The sequence below is a fragment of the Myodes glareolus genome, chromosome X, assembly GCF_982192425.1.
Source record: "Myodes glareolus chromosome X, mMyoGla1.1, whole genome shotgun sequence".
NCBI classification, from domain to species: domain Eukaryota; kingdom Metazoa; phylum Chordata; class Mammalia; order Rodentia; family Cricetidae; genus Myodes; species Myodes glareolus.
The window spans coordinates 34,006,263-34,025,460 of NC_142053.1; the positions used below are offsets into that span (position 1 = coordinate 34,006,263).

The following is a 19,198-nucleotide window of genomic DNA, read 5'->3' on the forward strand; positions in this document are numbered from 1 at the left end:
AGCAACAACAACAATAATAATATACAAGTCTTGAATATTTTCCCAATAGCCATACAAGACCAGACCTGGCTTTTACTAGGGATAGTCCAATCAACATTCTTATCACTGTATGTCTTCAAAAGAAAAATTCAGAAGCATAAATATAAACATGAGTTTAAAAATATTAAAGTAGCCCCACTTTCTTTCCAAAAAGTTTTCCAAGTAATTGTCAATAGCCCAGAGAAAGGAAATAAAACTTTAAAATAGCAGAAGGCAGACAGAAAAAATAATACCTTTTATAAAAATCCTATCTCCAAGCCTTGACATAGAATGAGTATCCTTAGCCTTGAAAAAGGAATTTTTGTATCTCTATTCTAATGGATACTCAATGGAGAAAGTAAAACTCAAGGTGATTTGGGACAGAAAAACACTACATGTCTGCCCGAAAATCCCTTGTTGTTTCTGTCAAAGGCAAATTTCTGGAGGGACAGAGGATAAGTTACTTAGAAGGGGAAAATTCTGCTTTTATGAGGACAGAAGTATTTTATACATGGACACAGAGATATATTGTTTTGAATAATACTTCACCTATTTACCTCAACCTACTTTATTTAATAATTGTTTGTAGACATGTGTGCATGTGCAATCCTCTCCCATAAGTTTTTACAAAAGAACACAGAAAAAGAGTCCTTAAAACTGCCGGTCTATTATCGTCTAGTCTCATTAGTATTAACACAGAAGTATTACATTTAAGTAAAGTTGCCCAAAGTAAAAACCAGAGAGAAACTAACCAAGTGACCAAACGAATCCAAAGAAACAAAACCAGAATGCCACTACCTTTGTTCTCCCACATGCACATTGCTTTGAAAATCACATTCCTGCTACTAAGAAAAGGTCTTACCTCGGACAGCATCTAAGTAGTGAGCTAAAGGGGGGGGGGAAGAGAAAGATTAAATAAATTTCTGGGAGATCAACACTATACAACACATACTTATATTTACCCTCTCTTGTCTGGAAGGAGAATGGCAAACTATGAATTGTTGAAATGCATGGAGCTCAAATATTGGTACACTGGCCTGTGTATTTTGAGAATAATATTTTCTGTGGGAAAGTTATTAATGTCTTTTCTGCATGAAACTCTATTAGGCTTCCTTAAAAAGTGTCATATTTCACTAAAAGTATAAGAACTTATTTTTTTTACATTTTATCAATAGCTTCTATGACAGAGGACTACCTTTGTCTTCTTATTAGGAATATCCTTAGAAGGGAGTTCTGGAGCAACCACCTTTGGTAATTATCATAATATTTAAATAGTCTCATATGAAGGCAATAAACTTACTGTCTTGCAGAATGTAATTACTTAAGCTGCATCAGAATCACCCCTCACCACCTTTTTAATGAATCTTAAATATTTCCATGGTCATAGAACAAGACTTACTGTACCTGTAGTAGAATAGTAATGCAATTTATATAAATCATATATATATATGTATATGTTATATATACACATATATAGTATGCATTGCTTTGACAGATCCAACCATTGCAACAAAATAATGTCACCTGAAAGTGAATGCCACAGTACAGAATACTAGGGAGAAAATGCTGTCAATGAATTGTATATCAAAAACTGTACTCAAGGCAAGTTAATGTTCAAAAGTAGTTGGTCAACACAAATAATACTTTTGTGTGTACTTTTATGTATATTTTTGGGTTTATCTTTTTCTTTTCAGAGAAAAGGAACATGAAGTTGTGTGAGTAGGGAGATGGAAGGTTTTTGAGGAGTTTGGAGAGGAGAAAGAATAAGCTAAAATACATTATATGAATAATTTAAAAAACAAGAAATTACCCAAAACAAAAGATAACTGCTGTCTTTGCTTGGTGCACATTTTCTGTCTAGTCATGGAAATGCTAATGGAACACTATGATCCAATTACTTAGTGAAACAATGGGAATTGTACAATTGTATTTATTTCATTGTACATGTATAATGGGTAGTTTTGAATGTCAATTTATACAGCCTAGAATTATCTGGGAAGAGAGTCTCAACAAGGGATTATTTAGACCAGGCTGACCAGTGGGGATCCCTGTGGGAGGTTATCTTGATGAAACTTTGATGGGAAAACTGACCGAATGTAGGTGGTATCATTATGTAGGGGTCCTGAACTGTTTAAGAAAGGCTAAAGTGAGCTGAGCACAAGCACACGTACATTCACTGTGCTCTAGTCCTGATTATGGATGTGATATACTCAACTCTTGAAAATTCCTGCTACTGTTACTACCTTACTATAATGAATTGTAACCAAGAATTGTGACCAAAAATAAACTCCTTCTCTCCCAAGTTGTTTTTCTTAAGGTATTTTATCATAGAAACCATTAATGCAATTAAGACAAACTACAAGAAAACTTTGTGGTAGATATGTACACAAATATAAAGTTTGATTAAAAACTATTTTACATTAGAAATATTAATTATTAGTAATATCTTTTATAATGTGAATATCACATGATATTTTAATTATTACATTGGCATCCCCCTGTCTGCAGAGTGTTCTGTCTGACCATTACTTGAAAATTTTTGAATTGAGAACAAGGCTGTGACTACTGAATGAAGACAGATAATTGAACACAAAAGTTCTATTAGTAATAGGTCAGGAATGCCTTTTTCATATACATTAAAGACAGCCTCTAATGATATCAAATGGTCTCTGTTAAAGAAGTCCCATTTAATGTAATTGCCTTTAGGTGCATTCATCGAAAATAACCCATATTTTTCAAAAGGAAAAATGGATAGTGAATGTTACTGTCAACAAAAGCTCTTGTCTTATTAACTAATGACACTTTATTCCAATGTATCATCTTTCATTTGAGTAACTCAAAGTGGTTGAAAGCAGAAAATACAAGGAACACTGAAATAATGGGAAAAGAAATTACAGAGGGAATCAGTACAATACTATTAAAGAAGAAACTTCCTAGGTCACAAATATTTGTAGCCAGTCTTACTTTCCCCCTTTTCTCCAACTTCGAAATCTATGACTATCATGACAACTGGCTCAATAGCCTGCTCTTGCTTCTCCAATTATCCCAACTTAGTCTAGTCAAAGTATGCTGATACTTACCAATTGTGCAGTGATCGCCCTCCCATCCAGGGCTGCACTCACATTTTCCATCTTTGCATTGGCCATGCTCAGCACAGTGAGAATGACAGGAACGTTCCTCACATGTTGGTCCTACCCAGCCTTCTTCACATTGGCATATTCCCCTTGAGCACACTCCATGACTACCACACTCCATGGTACAGAGTTCTGTGGAAATTCAAAGAAGGCATGTTAGGACATTTAGTTAAAACCAACAACCATTCCTTCCTAAAGTTATCATAATGAACAACACATCAAAAGCTACACTGATACTTTAAATGAAATGTTACGAACATTTAAAAATATGTGAACAAAAGACGCTTACTTTCCGTGTGTCCTAGTAATCATAAAAGGGGTGTTGCAAAGAAAGCAGTTAAGATTTTATGTATAAAATAAATTTTAGGGAAAATTGATTTTAGGAAGTCTATAAAATGATAATGTCATCAAGGCTTAGAAAGGAAGTGTATGTCCAACAAATGTCTGAGAGGATTCCTTAAAAATTCTTTAGAATCATAAATAATATTGAATTATTTTATAATGCTATATGAATTCACAGTGGATGATGACACAGTACAATAGTGTTCTTAGCTTACTCAGGACGACAACATTGACAAAAAACCTAATATAATAATACACAAAAGGCAAAGCTCCCAATGACAGCAATCAACTGGTCTCTCTGATGACACAATCAATATTTGTGTTTATTTTAAGCATATGAAATGAGTCCTGGTTGATTAAAGTGTACAGCCTTCTTTTTCTGAAATGTTATTCAGTGTTTAGCCAATATAATAATGGTGTATACTGACTTTGCCAAAGTTGTCTGCTTTGTCTCCTTGACTTTCTGATGAGACATGTTGAATATTAATAAAATCTTGACAGTAGATAAACCAAAATAAAAGCTTGGCAAGCTTCTTTCTTATCTAATTCTTCTGCTAGAGGAGAAAGGATAAAAGCTTATTGAAGGAATTCAATACGTTTGGTGTTTAATGGCCATACATCCTTGAAAGCGAAAAGGGTATTCTGGAAGTTGAATTGTCATTTTCATAATCCAAAAGTTGAAATTAGTTTTTAAAAGTTATTCAGTTATAATAATAAAAATAGACTCTATAGACACCAGAATCATTTTCATGATGGGACAATATCTTTATGACAGAGCAATTTGTTCACTAATTTATTATTATGTTTTATAAGTATAATGTGTTCACATGTGTGTGGCCACACATATGCAGGAATACATGCACATGTGTGTATACATGTATGGAGATCAGAGTTTGATGTTAAGTAACTTTGTGGACAGCTTGCAACTTTCTTCACTTAGGAAGAGTCTCTTGCTGAACCTACAACAATTTGAACCAATTTGGCTAATGTAGCTATCCACCTTGCCCCAAGGATCCTGTCTCTGCCTCCTGAGTTCTGTGGTTACAGGTGGATAGCATACTTAGCATACCTACTTTGTTATGTGGTATTGAAGATAAAAAAAATCTAGTCTTCATTCTTGCAGAACATGCCCTTTATCCACTGAGCTATTATTCAAACCTCCAATTTTTTGCAGGTTTTGAATTGATGGAAAGTAGGGAATTTGAAATATGAAATAAGAATGACTGCTTTCTCTGCTTAATATCTTTGGACAACTTATTAACACGTTGTATGTTACTTGTGTTAAATATATTCCAGAAGAAATCATCTGTACCTCCAAAGTGGCTAGTGGACTGATTTGAGATACATTTTAGAGGTATAACCAACAGGAGTTTTTTTTAAGTTTCAATATGATGGATAAAGGAAGGGTAAATTAAGAAAAAAAGCAATAAATTAATGGATAATGCTGATTTGTAAGTAAAAGGAAAACTTTGGAGACTCACAAGTAGAACACCAAATATATTAACTTTATGATATGTATACTGAGTTATATGAAAATATCAATTATTTACTAGAGTATATGCATCTGACAGGCTAGGTCTATAAATTTTGCAGTCTTTAATATATAGGTAATGGAGATAGTTGGAACACCAAAAGAGACATATAAACTCCGAAATGTTCCGTGAATTAAAAGCTAAGTAGGCTGTTATAAAACAGACACAACTTATTTGCTAATAAAAATAACAAGGATACTGGGAAGAAGGCAATGTGATTTAATAAGAATGTCAGTGGATTATGGTTTAACTTTTGTCAGACAGAGTATGAGGTGCGCTCCCTGTGTTTGTCATCAAGAAACTCTCAGTGAGCCTAGAAAGAGCTGGACTGATAAAATACTAGTTGCAAGGCCAGATTGGACTAAATAAAAATAAATAGAAAGCCATTTTCAGGATCATCGGGTCATTTGAAAAGTCTAGAACACTGAAAAATATATTTTAAAAGGTGAGCATCTTCCTAAATGGTGGCTTAGATAGAATGATCTTGAACTAGCAAGAGATCCATACATCTTGATTCCACAATTCTGATAGATGATTTGATCTTGCAGCAGCAGTTCTTGTGAATCTGAAATAATGATCTACCCCCTTTCACAGTTCCCCCTTGACACTAAAAACTGTAAAGAACTTACTAAGATGAGAGACCTGATTAAACAAACGTTATCAAGTCAAGACTCAAGACACATTTAGAAGGAAATGTTTCTTACATATTGCTCTGTGCAAGCGTACAAAGAGAGAAACACTGATTAAATGACAGAAAATGATAACTAAAACTTGGGAGTTAGGGCATAATGTAGAATGGAAATATTATTGTATAATAATATGAAATAGAGTGTCCTAAGTGAATACTTGTAAAGTTCTGTATTATTGATGAGAAAGGCAAGATGTACTTTATTAAGGTTGTATATAAAAATTTAAATGTAAGATCCAATTTCTAATATTAGGATCCAATATTTTTTACTATTACTTTCTAATAAAAACTAGAACATATAGATAAAATATATATTTAAATATTTTGGAAGATAGTAGATTTCTCAAGGTGGTAAAGAATTACTGTATCAATTTCAAGGCAATAAGGAAAACTCAGTGAGATGATTCTGACATTTATTGATTCTTTTCTCAGTAGCAGTGTCTGGCAGTTATAGTAGAAGAAGATAGAAAGGCCTAGACACTGGGTTAAGCTTTGCTGGTCTTTTGGGGGGCAGAAAACAACTTGAAAAATTGATTATTGGTTACTCTCTACAATTTCATGGTAAAGAAAGGAAGAGGAGATGTACAAATTCTAAGAGCCAAAAGTGAAGGTGGAAAGGTTGTTGGGCACAGATATGAGTTAGCGATGGCACTAGGGAAACTGTCGTCCAGACACACAGGACTGATAAACTGATGAACTCACAGGGACTGTGACCGCACATACAAGTCCTACGCAAGTTCACTACAGACAGGAGCAGCAACAAGAGGGGAGGTTGACATGTGATCCCACCTTTAAGCAAGAAACTATCTGCAATTGATACCCACTGCCAAATAGAAAATCACTTTTTCTCTGGTGGAGTCTCGCTGTGTATATAAACCACACTTCAGGATAGGCTATATGCCTAGGAGTAGTTAACTGTAGGTGGGCCTTCTGTCCATATGCTACTTTCATTGGTTAATAAAGAGACTGCCTTGGCCTTTTTGATAGGCCAGTCCTTAGGTGGGTGGAGTAGACAGAACAGAATGCTGGGAAGAAAGCAATGAAGCAGTCACCATGACTCTCCTCTCTGAGACAGACACAGGTTAGGATCTTACCCAGTAAGCCACCACCTCGTGGTGCTACACAGATTGCTAAATATGGGTTAAAGCAAGATGTGAGAATTAGCCAATAAGAGGCTGAAACTAATGGGCCAGGCAGTGTTTAAATGAATATAGTTTCCGTGTAATTATTTCAGGTAAAGCTAGCCAAGCGGCAGGAGCACAGCCCGCTGTCACTCCTTTTACAGTTAACCAACAACAGAAATGCATTCAATAGTATTTTTTGTGGACTTTTTGTTTTATTTTTCTTTATTTTGTATTTTTAGTCTTCTGTTGGTTTTGATTTCTATTTTATGGGTTTTTCTTCATTTTGTTTTTTAGAGAGGGAGGGAGGGCCAGAGCAAGAGAGCAAAAGTTGGGTAGGTATGGAGATAGGTAAGATTTAGGAGGAATTGTGGGAGGAGAAAGCATAATCAAAATATAATGTATGATTTTTTTCAATAAAAAGATGAGAACAACAACACTATACAAAAGGAAAAATGGTCAAGATATTTCCATCATTACAGCAAAGTAAATTCAAAGAAAGTAGAGGAAGGAAAAGGATAATCACAAGAACCGTGAGTAATAAAACAGTGGCAAATGTCTATAGAATATTAAAAGAAAAAATACTTTAATTGCATAGATCTATAAAGTTGATGATTCCTTTGTGGTGAATGGTCAATCAAGCCAAAAAATACGGGAGACTCTATTAGCTGATATCAGGAATGTAAAGTAGGAAATCATTGTAGATAGTACAAATGAGTTGTTTTTTTTGTCATTGCATTTGAACACATTATGAAGTCGGCAATCACCATAAAACCACAACATGTATATATAGCAACACAAATGAAGAAACTGGAGAGTGTATAAAGAACTTCATCTCACAATTAATAATATTCTCATAAAGAAATCTTTAGTCTTAGATGACTATACCTGTAAATATAGCAAATATTTAAGGATAAAAGGATTAATAATCTGAATCAAATTTCCCAAAGAATAGAAAAAGTGTCTTATGAAGTCACTATAAACTACATATAAAATTCTAGCAAAGTTATTATATAGAAAAATGTAGAGCAATGTGACACACATCTGAAGACTGAATGAGAAAAGAAAAACTCACATGAAATCAAATGAATGAAATGCATGAAAATGAAATTACCCATTATCAAACTAATTTAATGTAATTAAATCTAAAGAATCTTACAAAATATGTTCAAACCCTCTACTGAAACCATAAAATGACACTGGGACTTGTTTCCTCTGCATATACTGGATTTTGGGGATCCAGTCTGTTTGGATTCTCACCTTCCTGGACCTGGAGGGAGGGGGAGGAGCTTGAACTTCCCACAGGGCAGGAAACCCTGTCTGCCCTTAGGAACGAAGAGGGAGGAGGAGAGGGAGTGGGGGGAGTGGGAGGGTGTTGGGAGGTGGGGCGGAAATGGAAACTTTTATAATTTAATAAAATTACTTTAAAAAATGTTTTAAGTCAAATGAGAGATGACATGAATAAATGGAAAGCTATATCATATTCACAGACTAGAAAATTCAATTTTGAAAGATACCCATTTTCCAGAACAGCTTTCATTTCACAATGAAGGAGTATCTCAGTATCTTTGTCTTTGTGTACGTGTGTAGGTGTTTACATGTTTGTGAGACTACCAATGAACTCAAAAGAAGAAGTTTAACAAGCTAAACCAATGCAGTGCAATTGACAGAAGGACAAACTATCAAAATGCAAAGTTATATTAACTTAGTACTTATTATTACAGAGATAACACACCAAAATCCACACATATAAGAACACATGATTTATGGTGAAAGGGACCCTACAGACACGCCGAGAGAGTACTGCATTAAATTAAATGTTGTGGGAAACTGAATATCCATAAGAAAAATACTGCATTGCCATGTACATTAAATTAATCTCAAATTATATGTAGTAAGCACTATCTAGCAATGCTGCTGGACCACAACACTAGAAAATAATTTCTAGATTTTATGGAAGGAAATAATTTTTAAAAGAGTCATCAAAATACAACAATAAGAGTAAACTCCAATAATTTTGTATCCATCAAAATTAATAGTTACTGACCAAAAGACAGAGAAAATATATCCTAGTGGGTAGCATATATTACTGAAAAAGATCACGTATGTAGAATACTTTAAGAGTGTCAAATTAATAGTAAAAAGACATCTGAAGTATGTGCATTATATAAAAAGTTATTTAATGACTCAAATCAAATAGTATCATGATATAGCAAAACCATAGACATCAAAATATAGACTAAATATCTTTTCAAAAACACAGTAACAGTAAAAAGTAAAATGAACAACATAAACAGTAATGTGTTACAGATAACATGAGGGAAAACAAAGTCTCGTGCACTATACAAGGTTCTGTAGACTGTTGTAATCGGTTTGGAAAAGTATTTGAAATTATTGGCCGAAGTTGAAAATTGTGTGTATTTTGTTTTGCCACAGTTACACCACTTAGAATATTCTTGACAGACAGAAAGCAAGCAAATGCTTTTCAAAAGGGATGTATAAAAGTGTTCACAGAAGAATTATTGATGCTAGACAAATTGGACACATTTCAAGCACTCATTGGCAATAGAATGAATAATTAATTGTAGCAATTGTGTAAAAATGATAAACTGTAAGAAAATGATTGATAGCAAAATGCCACAATATGGATAAATTTGCAAAGCAATGTTAAATGAAAGAAAAATTAAAAAAATCATACATATTATAAGATTTCATTAAGATTTTATCAAAAGCAGGCTAATAGTAGAAGTCAGGGTTGTTGAGTTTTATGGCTCATTAGGTCTAGTGAGGCTGAGGCAAGAGGAATGTTGCAAGTTTGAGGTCAGAGAGCTTGAGCTACGGAATGACACTGTGAAATAAAAAGAAAACAAAAGAAAGCAAAAGAAAGAAAAGCACCAATGTCCTTACCTAGGCAAAGGAAGAAAGATGGTAGAAATTGGGAACAGGGGTTACAGAAGGGTACTCAAGTTCTATTCTGTGTTTTTGACTTGGATGGTAGTTACAGGGCATTCCAGAGTTTGATAAATCATAACGTATCATAAATGTACGTTATGGGTTTTCTATACTTCTGTCTGGGTGTCAAAATTTAATATGTTTAAAATTAAAGATAGCCACTAAAACAGCAAGAGAATATATCTTTCTAACTGGTAGAGTGGGAAAAAATAGGAAGAACTCATTCAAAAAAAGGCAGAAAGGAGAAAAGTCAAAGAGAAAATTATAAATAGGAGATACAAAAGAAGATTATAATATGTAAATCCAAACATATCAATAATCCTAGTAAATGAAAAATGAATTGACCTTGCAATTTGAACGAGAGTTTCTGTAACTGAATGAAAAAGAAAATCTAGTATTTTCTTTTGGTCAAGAATAGATTGCTAAAACATACTAATACAGAGAAGTTATAAATAAAAGGAAGAAGCATAATAGACAGCAACCAAGAAAAATTTGAAATGAGTGTATTATTATCAGATGATGGTGACTTCAAAGCATAAAGCATTATCATGGATAAATCCAGTTATTATCTAATGACAAAAAGAACAATTCATTAAGAAGGTAGAGCAATCTAGACTCTGAAAATATAAACTCAAAATACATATGATAATCTATGTAAAGCTTTATAGGGTTGGAGCAAGGCAAATGGATAATTTTGCAATCAGTCATGAGAAATCTGTGAGGATGTAGAAAATTTGAATAGATGAACAAATATCTTTAAGATAACAGATGTACATGGAACTTCTATTTCTATGCTTTTACAATATATCTTCTTTTCAAGCACAAGAATAAGAATGCCCATAAAGGCTGCAAAAACATTTGTTCACAAAGATAAGTCTCATGTGCTGTTTCAGCAGAATGCAAGAAAATTAGAAATATATAATAAAAAGATGTTCCCAAACTAGCATCTCAGAAAAGACTTATTAAACACACTTTAAAATAAGTCATGGGTTACATTCAGAATTTGCCTTGGAAATTAAGACTAATAACAATGAAAATTGTATTTTTAAAAACCTGTGAAGTTAGAAATCAACTGGAACTGAGCTAGAAACTTTCCCCACCTGAGTAGCTTTCTTTTTCTTGAAAAGTACTTTGCAAGCTTCTGGAGGGGAAAGGCATCAACGTACTTACCTAACTAGGAACATCAAGAGCTTACTCAGTGGTGGAAATGCACACCTTTAATCTTAGCACTCAGAGGAAAGAGACATATGGATCTCTGTGAGTTTAAAAGCCAGCCTGCTGTACAGAGCAAATTCCGGGACAGGTTTCAAAGCTGCATAGAGAAACCCTGTTTCAAAGAACCAACCTTCATCTCCCCTTCAAAAAGCTCTAATAGCAGCCCACTTGGCAAAGATGTGCCCACTGATGATCCAGTGGCACAGTTGTTCTGGGGGTAATAAGCTACTCTCCCATTGGATTTCACCCGCTCCACAAGAGGAAATTCCTTCTGTGTACTGTAATTCAATCATTCATGACTACAGAGTTGAGAAAATTCTTGTGAAACTTCCAGGCACTGAAACAAATGTGGAGTGATTAGCTCTAGATTTGATGTGAAGCTCAAAAACCTAGAAAAATGGCAGAATAATCTGTTTCCCAACCTGTGAGTTTGGCTTCGTTGTACTGACAAGCTCAGTTGTTAGCATGAACCACAAAAAAGCCACATGAAAACACACAGGAGAAAAAATTCGGTGATTCTTTTTCTAGAAATGTAAAACACATAAATGAGAAGCCTCGGTGGGGGCAGGAAATAGAGAAAGCAGTGAATACATTTGACCTCATTGGCACAGGGAAGAAATTTCTGCATAGGACCCTGATAGTGTAAGCATTTAAACCAACAATGTATCAATGAGACTTCCGGAAACTAGAATCCTTTCTGTACAGCAAAGGACACAATCCCTTAAGTGAAGAGAGAAGCCACAGAACAGGAAAAAAAATCTTTACATACGACAGAGGATTAGGATCTAGAATATATATAAGAACTAAAATGCAAGAAAACAAATAACCCAACTAAAACTGGACTGTGGAACTAAACAATTTTTTTAAAAGCTCAATGTCTTTAACAATCAGAGAAGCACAAATTCTAACTACTTTGAGATTTCATCTTCCTGCCGTCAGAATGGCCAGGATTAATACAACACATCCTGGCATAGCTGTTATTCACCGCTGGTGGGAGTACAGCCACTATGGGAACCAGTGTGGAGATCTGAATTTGAAGAAATATGGGAGGATTTGTGGGGGAGGGAAGAGAGAAATGCTGTAATTATATTTTAATCTTGAAAATAAAAACAGATGAAAAATAGATGTTCCACATGACCCAGCTACACCATTCTAGGGCATATACCCAAAGGACTCTATATTTTACTGTAGAGATCCTTGCTCATCCATGTCCACTGTTGTTCTATTTATAATAGCAAGACATTTGAAACAGCCCAGATGTCCATCAACAGATGAGTGGATGGATAATGTATCATACATTTATAGAATGGAGTATTAATCAGTTGCTAAGAAAAATGAAATTATGAAATGTGCAGGTAAATAGGTAGATCTAAAACCAACAATCCTGATTGAGGTACCCCAGACCCAGAAACAAACAACAAATATTTTTGCTTTTTTGTGGATTTGGGCTTTAAATTGTTAGATGTGTTTCATTTGGAATACCCATAGAGGTAAGAAAATTACTAAGAAACGGCTTCCAAGAGTGGGGAGAAAGAGTGCACTGATATAAAGGGTGAGAGGAGAGTAATGAATAAGTAGAGTTAAATTGGGGTTGGAGAAGGAAGACCCGTGTAGAGGATGGAATATAGGGAAGGACAAACAACACTAAAGACCTTTTGAAAACGTCACATGGAAACCTACTACTGTGAATGCTTTATAATACATACACATGTGCACATGCGTGTGCATACATACATACAAGTTAAAATGGTATTACTCTATAACAGGGCACTATCCCTACTAGATATCAAAGACTAATGAATAAAATGCCCAGGTTGAGAAAAGGGTAACTTTTCCAGGATTACTGGCCAGTGAGGTCCCATAGATCCTCAAACAGTACAAGATGTTGCCAACTCTTGATTATGCCCTATAACTTGACAATATACCCCTATTGTTAATGACACAACTATATTATGAGTCATAGAAACTGGAAAAATTAAACTGGTACTGATCTGGAAGCTTCATCTCTACTGGCTAGCGTTCATAGTGGAAGGTGCTAAATACCCTACTGGATTTGAAAAGTAACAATGAATCTTTCAGTATTGTGCTGGAGATTTTAAACAGCACTGTAAAATAATCAAATGTGTGAAAGAAGTAATGGTTGGAAAGGGAGACAGCACTAAATTTAGATGGAAACTATGAAAAGTAGATGACAATATAACAGATTCTAGATGCAAAGTCAAACAAAAAAATTCAGCATGCCTATATATCAGGGATAGCTAATAAATATGCAATTTGTAGAAAAAAGACACTCATTCACAATACTAACAAATGAAAAAATATTATCAATTTACATAATAGTTTTTGATGATTAACTGCAAATACCCAATCAATCAATTGAGAAATATATATTCCGTGTTCATAAGTTAAAAGCCTCACTACCATTAGGATATCAGTGTTCATCTGCTCAGTTGTATAAATCCATGACATTTTTGTCAACATGCCAACATTTTTGTAGCGTGTGAAAATCTGTTCTTAAGATCCGGACACAGTGACAAATTCTAGAAGAGTGACAAATCCTTGTAATTATAACACTAAGGTACAGAGATGGCTGTGGGATATTAAAAGTTTCAAAGCCACTCTAGACTATGTAAAAAGTTTACATAGTGGTACATGAAATTCTGTATCAAAACACCAACACCCATAAAACCACCAACTCCCTTAAAAAATGAAGCCCTTGTCATCCTGATGAAAAAGGAATAACCAAGAATACCCCAAGTAACTTTAAAGTATGTTAGCAGGTGAGTTTAGGCCCCAACTTAATTTTTCATCAGCAGAAAATGGATAACACATTTTAGTGAAAAACTTGAATAATGTAGAGATACATGACTCAATATGGGGACACCTTCTAATTGTGAAAGAAGAAGGTAGAACTCAAGAACAGGATAATGTAAAAATAATCTATACATATTTGCAAAGGTTAGAACTCTGTAAAATGACTAAGTTTTACATAATGGTTTATTTTTATATGCATTACATTTTATTTATTAATTATTTTCCATTTATTTTGCATCCCAACCACAGTTTCTCCTCCCTTCTCTCCTCCCATTCCCTCTCCCATCTGCCTCTCCTCTACTCCACTCCTCCCATGGGCAGCAACAAATCACATCACATCAAGTTGAAGCAGGACCAAGCTCCTCCACCTGCATCAAGGCCACCCAGCAAGGGAAATAGATTTCCAAAAGCCAAGTCGAAGACCAGAGACAGGTCTTAATAATCTCACTGCTAGAAGTCGCACAGACAGACAGAGCAAGCTACACAATAGTCACACACATGCAGAGGGCATAGGTTGTATCCATGCAGGTTTTCTAGCTGTTGATCCAGAGTCTGCGAGCTCCCAGGAGCCTAGGTTAGTTGTTACTGTGGGTTCCCCTGTGATTACTTTGAGGCCCCTGTTTGCACCATCCTCCCTCCCTCCCTCCCTCTCTTCAACAGGACTATTGTATCTTGACCCAGTGCTTGATTGTGGATCTCTGAATCTGCTTCCATCAGTTACTAAACAAAGAGTCTCTGATGACAATTAGTGTAGTCACCAATATGATTATTGGAGATGGCCAGTTTAGGCACCCTCTACACTATTACTAGGAGTCTTAGCTGGAATCATCCTAATAAAAAATGTGGTACAGATCTAAATAGAGAATTCCTTCCTTTTTTAATTATGAAAGCTTGGTCTTAGCTTAGGCTTGTTTCTAACTAACTCTTTTATTTACTTATTTTTATTGAGCTCTACATTTTTCTCTGCTCACCTCTCTACCTCTCCCCTCCCCTTCAACCCTCTCCCAAGGTCTCCATGCTCCCAATTTACTCAGGAGAATTCTCAACAGAAGAATCTCAAATGACTGAGAGACATTTTAAAAAGTGTTCAACATCTTTAGCTCTCAGAGAACTGCAGAAATACTCAATAAAATGCTGGCAAACTGAATCCAAGGGCACATCAAAAAAATCATTCACCACGATCAAGTTGGCTTCATCCCAGAGACACAGGGATGGTTCAACAATCAAAAATTTAGCAATGTAATCAACCATAAAAACTGAAAGAAAAAACACATATGATCATCTCATTAGATGTTGAAAAAGCCTTTGACCAATTCCAACACCCTTCATGACAAAGGTCTGGGGAGATCAGGGATAAAGGGAACTTATCTAAACATAATAATAGCAATAAACAGCAATCCAATAGCCAAAATCAAATTGAGAGAAACTCAAATCGATTCCACTAAAATCATGAACAAGACAAGGCTATCCACTCTCTTCATATCTGTTCAGCATTGTACTTGAAGTTCTAGCTAGAGCAACAAGACAACAAAAGGGGATCAAGGGGCTAAAAATTTGAAGGTAAGAAGTCAGACTTTTGTTATTTGCAGATGATACAATAGTATATATAAATGACCTCAAAAACTTTACCAGGGAACTTCTGCAGCTGAAAAACACCTTCAGTTATGTGACAGAATACAGGATCAACTCAAAAAAAATCAGTAGCCTTCCTATATATAAATGATAAAAGGGCTGAAAAAGAAATCAGAGAAACATCACCCTTTACAATAGCCAAAAATAATGTAAAATATATTGGGGTAACACTAACCAAAGAAGTGAAAAACTTGTAGGAAAAGAACTTTAAGTTTTTGAAGAGAGAAATTGAAGAAGATATCAGAAAATAGAAATATCTCCCATGCTTATGGAGAGATAGGATCAACATAATAAAAATGGCAATCGTACCAAAAGCTATCTACAGATTCAGTGAAATCCCCATTAAAATCCATCACAATTCTTTGCAAACCTTAAAAGAACAATCCTCAATTTCATATGGTAAAACAAAAAACGCAGTATAGCCAAAACAACCTTGTACAGGAAAGGAACTTCCGGAAGCATCACCATCCCTGACTTCAAGCTTGACTATAGAGCTATAGTAATGAAAACAGCTTGGTAATGACATAATGAACCTGATATTAATCACACACCTACGAAAGCCTAATTTTTGACAAAGAAGCTAAAATTATACAATGGAAAACAGAAAGTATCTTCAACAAATGCTGCTGGCATAACTGAATGTCAACATGTAGAAGAATGCAAATAGATTCTTATCTATTCTCTTGTAAAAAACTTAAACCCAAATGGATCAAAGACCTCAACATAAATCCAATAACACTGAACCTCATAGACGAGAAAGTGGGAAGAAGCCTTGGATGCATAGGCACAGGGGACCACTTCTTAAATATAATATCAGTATCAGGAACACTGAGAACAACAATTAATAAATGAGGCCTCCCAAAACTGAGAAGTTTCTGTAAGATAGAGGACAAAGTCAATAAGATAAAACGGCAGCCTACAGAACAGGATAAGATCTTCACTACTAACCCCACATTGGACAGAGGACTGATCCCCAAAATATATAAAGAACTCAAGAAAATAGACATTAAAATACTAAATAATCCAATTAAAAATGGGGTACAGATCTAAACACAAAATTCTCAACAGAAGAATCCCAAATAGTTGAAAGACACTTAAGTAATTGCTCAATATCCTTAGCAATCAGGGAATGCAAATCAAAACAACTCCGAAATACCATCTTACACCTGTCAGAATGGCTAAGATAAAAATACCGATGATAGCTCATGCTGGAGAAGATGCGGAATAAGGGGAATACTCCTCCTCCATTGCTGGTGGGACTGCAAATTTGTACAGTCACTTTGGAAATAAGTATGGTGGTTTCTTAGAAAATTGGGAATTAATCTACCTCTGGGATTACCACTCTTAGGCATATACCCAAAGGATGCATACTCATATCACAATGTGTTAATAGTAGCATTATTAGTAATAGCCAGAAACTGGAAACAACCTAGATGTCTCTCAACTGAAGAATGGATAAAGAAAATGTGGTACATTTACACAGTGGAGTATTACTCAGTGGTGAAAAACAATGACAGCTTGAAATTTGCAAGTAAATGGAGGAAAGTAGAAAAAGCCATCCTGAGTGAGGTAACCCAAACCCAGAAAGGCAAACATGGTAAGTACTCACTCTTAAGTGGATATTAGATATGGATATGAAGCAAAGGATAACTATTGTATAGTTCATGATCCCAGAGAAGATAGGTAACAAGGAGTACTCCAAGAGAAACATACATGGATTCCTCTGGGAAGGGGAAATATACAAGATCTTCTGGGAAAATTGGGAACATGCAGAGTGGGAGAAGGAAAGACAAATTGGGAAGGGGAAGGGAAAAGGTGAGGGAGGAGGAGAACTAGAGGGAATGGGATGGTTGAGAATTGGGAAGAACAGAAAGGGAGAACAAGGAAAGAGATATCTTGATTGTGGGAGTCATTAAGGGCTAGCATGAAACCTGGCTCCAGGAAAATTCCCAGAAATTCACAAAGATGACCCCAGGTAAGACCCTAAACAGTATTGGACAGGGTTCCTGAATTGTCCTTCCCCTATAATTAGATCGATGACTACCTTAATTGTCATCCTAGAACCTTCATCCAGCAACTGATGGAAGCAGATACAGGGATCCACACCCAAGTACTTGGTCAAGTTTCCAGAGACCACTCAAAGAGAGGAAGGAATAATAATATGAGCAAAGTGGTCAAGACCATGATGAGGATACTCACAGAAACAGCTGACCTGAGGTAGTAGGAGCTCACTGACTCTGGACTGATAGCAATATAACCCTCATAGGACCAAACTAGTCCCTCTGAATGTGGGTGACAATTGTGTGGCTTGGGCAGTCTGTGGCGCCACTGGCAGTGGGACCAGGATTTATACCTACTACTGGAACTGGCTTTTTGGAGCCCATTTTTTTGAAGGGTTACTTTGTTCAGACTAAATATAGCCGGCAGGGCATTGGTCCTGCTTCAAAGTGATGTGTCAGTCTTTGTTGACTCCCCATGGGAAGCCTTACCTTTCCTGGGGAGTGGATGGGGTGGGATGGGGTGGGGGGAAGTGGTGAGCAGGAGGAGGAGAGGGAGTAGGAACTGGGATAGGTCTATAAATGAAAAGAGATCATTTAAAGATGAATTAATTAAAAAACAATGATTAAACATTTTATTGAAAAATATTCTACATAGAGATGTTTATATTACTTATTAAAACAGTGTAATAACTGTTTGTATGCTATTTCACATACCTTAAATATTTAATAATAATTTTCAAACAAGAAGTGGAAAAACGTCTTCAGGGACTGTTCTCTTGAATTACAGAAGCGAAAACATGTCTAACTTTCTTGTGCAGTCCTCAACACACAGCACAGCCAGACAGAAGCCACAATTACCCGTCTGATTTACAGTTTCAGTACCGCAAGTATCCAAGTGGGAAGCAATATCCCCATGAGTAAGGGAATCATCTAAGAAATAAATTACTACAAATGGAGCAGCAGATCTTAAACAATAAACATTCCTCATTTTGAAGTGCATCACCATTTCTGCAGTTGCATCCAGTTTAAAATGGGGTTTCTGGTTGGATTCGGAGATGTCCTTCAATCCCCATCTACTTATAATCAGTGCGGGGTGTGTGTGTCTGGGGGAGACGAACACAAAATAGATTCTGGAAATTGTGTAACTTATAAACATGATAGAAATGATACCTGATCTAATATATTTGTTTCACAAAGACTTCGATTCCACGAGCAATATTTTCATCTGGTTGAAAATATATTAACATTATAGGCTGCAAAAGATGACAAAGGAATGCTAAAATACAAACATACTTCTGTGCAAATGTATTGGAAAACAGCATGAAAAATATAGGCAGACACTTTAAAGTTCTATTGAGACATTTCATTTTTAATAAGTTTCTTTATGCATGTCAACAATGAACGCCATTTGGATAAATTGGACTAGGATACAACCGGAACACTTCTTTGTTACATGCTGACAAAGAACAACTTGATTAAATAGTAAATCCTTCAGAACAGCCCTCCAAACTGTTTCTCAGATTTACTTTTTAGATAGAAGTTCCCAGTAAATGAAACTCTGTTATTCTTGCCACCTCAACTGTGCCCAATATTCTGCAGTGATACTATCAGGCACCCCAAAATATTAAATCTTGTTATTCTGTTGTATAACATATATTTGTGCAAAAAATTTAATGCTACATCATGGCATCCTAAATAAGGAGAGAATATTTCTGAAATAAAGATTTATAATCATTAATGAATTGCCCGG

General features: G+C 35.3%; 1 protein-coding gene across 1 annotated transcript in view; it reads right to left on the bottom strand.

Moving 5' to 3' along the window:
• Window positions 1–19,198, bottom strand: part of Tenm1 (teneurin transmembrane protein 1) — an 819,764-nt gene that overhangs the window by 169,092 nt on the left and 631,474 nt on the right. The window contains exons 14-15 of the mRNA XM_085684917.2: window positions 3,099–3,284; window positions 881–904 (exon numbers count right to left, since the gene is read on the bottom strand). Of these exons, the coding sequence (XP_085541043.1) occupies window positions 881–904; window positions 3,099–3,284 (210 nt within the window). The remainder of the gene's footprint in view (window positions 1–880; window positions 905–3,098; window positions 3,285–19,198) is intronic.